Genomic DNA, 6,000 nt, shown 5'->3' with positions numbered 1-6,000 from the left:
GAAATTATACCGTGGTGGTATATATAATATTTTTTGAATTTGTTCTTAAGAAACCAACACATCCACCATGTGCAAAATGTACATTCTTTTACTAAAGAATGTTTAAATCAACATTCAAGATATCGTATATCAATATTATCTTTCGTGCATCTTTTCACTATTTGATGGATTCTTAAAATTATTTCCAAATAACTAGGAGGCCTCTAACTATCCACCTTTAATGAAATATTACTAGCATAACAACCATTTGATATATTGAAATTTTACTTTTTATACAAAGCTTTAGAACTTTTGATCAACTCAATACAAGAGTGTATAAATTTAATAATATATCAAATATAGTAACCATGCGAAAGAAAGGATAATATTACTTAGAACAAACATAACTACAGAACACCCATAAATACAGATTTAGAAATTATGATGAACACAAAGACAGTCATATCATTTGTTAAATTCACAACACCCCCACTTATTTATTCAAATCATTCCCAAAGAACTGAAATGCTGAATCTTTCCATCCAATTCAATCTTGAATTCCAATGCCACTATCACAAATTACAAAAAAAAAAAAAAAAAAACCTGTTTTAACTTAAATATTAGATAAGAAAGATGAAACTTATGAAATAATTGTTAGAAAAGAAACTCACCTAAGCAAGATATTGGATGCAGAGCTAGTTTCTTCTTACTTTGTTTCTTTGTACCCACTTCGTGAAATTGTATTGCCAGTCTCTCTCCACCTTTCTAACAAACCACCATGGTCTTCCAGTTGTGAATACAATGTAACCCAGGCTCAGTCCTATCACTACTCCACTTCCATACCCCATCATTGCAACTTGCCAAAAGAAGGGTATCTTAGAACCTTCACGTTCCACCACCAATGGTGAAGGCGGGTCGGGCCCCCGATGGTTGACGCATTGCTTGGATAATGGTAATCCACACAATCCCAAGTTACCGCTGTAGGAATCATTATCAAATGTATTGAATTGATTCCCATGAGGAACTGGTCCAACAAGTTTGTTGTTTGAAAGATTCAATACTGCAAGAAATGTTAGATTCGTCATTTGAGAAGGAATCCCGCCACTAAACTTGTTTGATGAAAGATCCAATGATTCAAGTGCTACCAAATTTCCAAATGATGCTGGGATAGGACCAGTGAAATTGTTGTGAGAAAAATTGAGCATTTGCAGGGAAATAAGTCGCCCAACATCCTCAGGAATTTCTCCAGAGAATTGGTTGTTTGACAAGTCCATAGATACGAAAATGTCCAAGGTCTTTGTCAATCCCATCTCCAATCCTTTTGTTGTTACATTCACAGGAATTTCATAAATACGACTGACATCTACTATTCCAAAAAAATCTGTATATGAGGAGTTTAACCACTCTCTAGGTTTATCTTTCATTGCTTTCAAATTTCGTAAGAGTTTCGTGGACAATGTGCCCGTGAACTCATTTGCAGAGAGATCAATTATTCGCAATGCAGAGAAGTTAGATGAAGCTATGGAATGAGGCAGTGATCCATAAAATCTATTAAATCTCAGGATAAGAACTTGCAGACTTGGAAGCGAAGCTATCCAACGGGGAAATCTATCTGTTAACTTGTTGTTCCCTAAATTTAAAATTTCCAATGAAGTAGAATAAACCAAAGATGATGGTACTAATCCTTCCAATTGATTGTCATTGAGTAAAAGACGGCTCAAACTATTATTCACAAAAGAATTAGGGATCTTGCCAATGAAGTTGTTCAATTGCAAATCTAAGGTCTGGAGATAGCTTAAATTTTCAAGACAATCAGGAATAGTTCCACTCAAGCTGTTTTCGGACAAGTCCAGAAGAGCAAGTGAACTCAAATTGCAAATAGAAGAAGGGACGTTTCCTGCCAATTTATTCTCTGAAATGATGAACTCTTCCAACTCCTTTAAAATTGGAATTTGAGGATTCAAGCAAGTTGAGAGAATTGGTCCTTGAAGCAAGTTGGAATGAAGGTTGAGTTTTCCCAAATTGTTTCCCGGAAATTGCTCCAAAGCAGTCAAAAAGTTATGAGAAAGATCCAACCATTGCAATCCTTCCCACCCTTCAGCTTCCCATTTGGAAATTCCACCAGAAATCCTGTTATTGGAAAGATCTAAACTTTCCAAGTTCGATGTTCGAAAGAAATTCGGGAACTGCCTTACGCTACAACCAGAGAAGTTCACAGTTGTAAGCTGGGGGAAAGAATAGTTCACATCATTGCCGCTTGTGCTTAATGATAATAAACTATTATTTGAAACATCAAGAACTTCAAGACTCGTGAGTTTTGAAAGCATATCTGACTTGATCACACCACTCAAGTTGTTTGATGACAAATCAAGCCAAGTAAGGTTCACAAGATCAAAAAAGGAATCGGGTATTGGACCACCAATATTATTATACCTCAAATGAACCTCTTGGATGGAACTAGGCTTCTGAATTCGATCAATCGGACCAACTAGTTTGTTATAACTGAGGTCCAAACGTGGAAGGGATGGCAGAGTAAACAGCCAAGATGGTACTACACCACTTATAGAGTTATTAGATAACCCAAGTTCCTCTAGCAATTGAAGCTCACTAACATGATTTGGCAAGGGACCTTCCAGGTGATTGGATGACAAATCCAAACGGGTAATTTTTGTGAGGTTGAAGATAGTTATTGGAAGTGGACCACTCAAACTGCATGAAGAAAAGCTCAAAAAAGTTAATTTTCTAAGGTTTCCAAAAACATCTGGAATCTGTCCTTCAAGCGAATTTCCTGATAAATCAACGGAAATGATTTGAGTGAGATTTCCAAATGATGCTGGAATTGACCCCCTAAAACCACAATTGGAAAGGTCCAACAACTCAAGGCCACTACTCCAGCTTGTGTTAGGGAGATAACCTGTGAGACTTTCATTCTCACTTAAATATAAAACTTTGAGGTTTGGAAGCTGAAAAACTTGAGTTGGGAATTCCCCATGTAATTTACACCCACTGAGACTCAAATGTTCAAGTGATGAAGACAAGTTTAGAAAGGGAGTAAGTGCAACGTCAGACATATCTACAGTGTCAAGCACAAGGTTTCTTAATTTGGTCAAGTTTCTTGCAAGCATGTCAAAACCTTGGCTATCAAATCTTAAGTCCAAACCGTAAGAGGAAAGATCAAGTGAAACCAAACTTGATAGGAGATTGATATTATGCGGGATCAAACCATAGAAGCCATTAGAAGAGAGATTAAGATGAGTTAAACTCACCAACTGGATAAATAACTCTGTTGGGATAGCACCATCGAAAGCGTTGTCAGCAAGGTTGAGTCGTCGGAGTCCATGAAAGTGAAACAAGCTGCTAGTGTTCTCAAGAAGAGAGCCTTCGAGGTTGTTGGAGCTCAAGTCAAGCCATTGGAGGTTGTGAAGTTGAGAAAGGCTGTTGTTTGCGAAGAGAGAACCAACAAGGCAACTGTGACTAAGATCGACACCGATTACATGACCAGTCACGTTGTCGCATTCCACTCCCTCCCATGAACAACAATCAATGCTTTTGTTCCATGACTCTATGTCTATCTTGGGGTAAGAATCTCGAAAACAATCAACAGAAATGGTGGTTTTAAAATGGAGCAAAGCATCTCTCTGATGTAGGAGACATAAATGAGAGGATGGAGGAGCAACAGTGGAAGACAAACTCCATGAAAGTTGCAAGATCACCAAAACCAGGCAAAGGCTTCCCATATTTTTTTTCTCCAAAAAAGAAACTAAGTACAAAGTTAAGAAATAAAGGGTTGTGTATTATAAGAACAGCCAAGTCCTTAATATAAGTAAGGATGTTCCTTCAGTGTCTCCTTTTATTGTATTACACTATTTACTTTAGTTAAAAATAATTTATCATATTTTAAAATACATTTTCATTTATTTGATATTTAAAAACTTGGATTTAAAGGTGGGTTTGAAGGTGGATTTAGATGTTTTAAAATTAATGGTAATTGCATACAGGGTATATCTAAAGGCTTGGTAGGGATTTTGATCCCTAAAATGAAAGTTCTTTTAAAATTTTTAAAATTTTAAATTATTAAAAGTAAAATTTTACTTTGGCATCCCTAAAAATAATAAAAATTCAATTTAATTCTTTAAAATTATAATAAAAAATATAAACTATTCAAATGATAAAATTATATTTTTACTATTGTAAAATTACAATTTAATTTTACCCCTTAATTTTGAAATCATTTTATCGTTTGGGTATTATTGCATTCCAAGATGTTTTGTAGAGTTTTATATATATACCTCCGACTTATAAAATTAGTCAAGAGAATTGGAACTTAAAAGCAGGTTGGAAAAATGTTGAGCATTTCCAAACTCTTTCCTGGAAATTGCTTCCAAAATGGTAAAAAAAGTTATGGTGTTGGAAAATTATGAATGTTGAATAAAAGTTGATGGTATTTCAACTATGAAATGATGGATGCTCTTTTAAGTATATCAGAATTAATAACATATGTTACACATAATAAAAATTGTGTACTTATTTAAAAATCATTATAATTTATTAATGGTTCATAATTTAATTACAATAAATATTAAACATGAAAATTAAAATCATATTTTTTTTGTAGTAATTTCATTATAGATTCTAATCATAATCCCTCCCTAACCCAAAAATAAAAGTACAATGAGCTTCAGCACACTCGAAATCAAGTCATCTCGTATTAACAACAATACCCATATTAATTAAACTAAGATTCAACCGACAAATCATATCTACTTAAATATCAAGTGGACCCATAAAAAATTGAAAACAAAAAAAAGTGAAAACATCAATAATTATTTTGAAATCAACCAAGTGTTAGTTATACCACAAAAGTCTATCCCATTTTAGAAGTTAAGACTTAATGTTTACTTGATTTCCCATTTCATTCTCTACTTTTCATTTTGTACCAAAAAAAAATCACTTATTTAACTCTTAATCTATTTTTATCTTTTTCTGCTCTGATTTTTTTAATTTCCTTGAATTAGACTATTTAATTTAGTTAATAATAATTTATTTTAAAAAATATTTGTATACATTTCTACTTATTTGATATTTAAAACTTTTAGGTCTAATAGTTCCTTATTCCCATACACTTTGGAATTTTGAAATTTTGCCCATTTACATTTAATTCCATGAATTTAATCTCTTCACTTGTATGATTTAAAAATTAAAGTTTGATTAATAATAATGTTAATTTATTTATGATAATTTTGAATATATATATATATATATATATATGTATAATATGAACTTGATTTTAATTTTCAAACTAGACTTATAAATACTAAAATGACACTTATTCAAATATAAAGAAAGTTTACTAATAGTATTACTTCTAATTTTCAAATTAAAAAATAGAGATAATAAATTTGAAATGTCCAAAAGTAAAAATAAAATAAAAATAAAAAAGGGCGTAGAATTTTAATATGATTTTACAACTTTATTTTTTTACCATTTAAGAAAGACTCATCATAATTTGTAAGTTGAATATATATATAATTTAATTTTTAAAGAGTATATATAAAATTTAATATTGTTTGGACTTATTCTGTAGTGAGAGTTTTAGCATTTATTATGTTGATTAGAAATTTATTGTTGTTAGTGCATTTTATAAGTAAATAACTAACTCACTTGATTTATAAACTAAGTTTTTAAGGGGAAATTTTAATGGAGAGAGACCTTTGATCTTTTAAGTGCAAAAGTGAAGTTGTTAAATCGGGGTGTTAGGACTTAAATTACTTCTGTACGATGTTGAAAGATAGTGAATTATCTTTTTGAGAAAGGCCTCGTAAGTATAGGGAAATCTAATTGCGTAAACATTAAAAATAAAAAGTATAATGTCTCTAATGAAAGCATATGAAATCGAATTTTGATCTGAAGCTAAGAATTGAAAAATATGTTTATCCCAAGTTCAGAGGCTAAATTGAATAAAATACAGAATATATGTGAAATCGAAAAAGAGATTATTTAAGATCATGCATCTTGTGGCAT

At 31.9% G+C, this 6,000-nt stretch overlaps 1 protein-coding gene across 1 annotated transcript; it reads right to left on the bottom strand.

Annotated features, from left to right (window-relative positions):
• Positions 1 to 246: 246 nt before the first annotated feature.
• Positions 247 to 3,781, bottom strand: LOC108468551 (receptor-like protein 33). The gene is made up of 2 exons (XM_017769432.2): positions 651 to 3,781; positions 247 to 548 (listed from the first exon to the last, which is right to left on the bottom strand). Exon 1 carries the CDS (start codon positions 3,714 to 3,716, stop codon positions 675 to 677), a length of 3,042 nt encoding a protein of 1,013 aa, XP_017624921.1. The 5' UTR covers positions 3,717 to 3,781; the 3' UTR covers positions 247 to 548; positions 651 to 674.
• Between the last annotated feature and the right edge of the window lie 2,219 nt (positions 3,782 to 6,000).

This window comes from Gossypium arboreum, chromosome 8 (genome assembly GCF_025698485.1).
Source record: "Gossypium arboreum isolate Shixiya-1 chromosome 8, ASM2569848v2, whole genome shotgun sequence".
Lineage (NCBI taxonomy): Eukaryota > Viridiplantae > Streptophyta > Magnoliopsida > Malvales > Malvaceae > Gossypium > Gossypium arboreum.
Note: the sequence above shows the minus strand (reverse complement) of the source record. Positions and strands in the feature narration are given on the sequence as shown.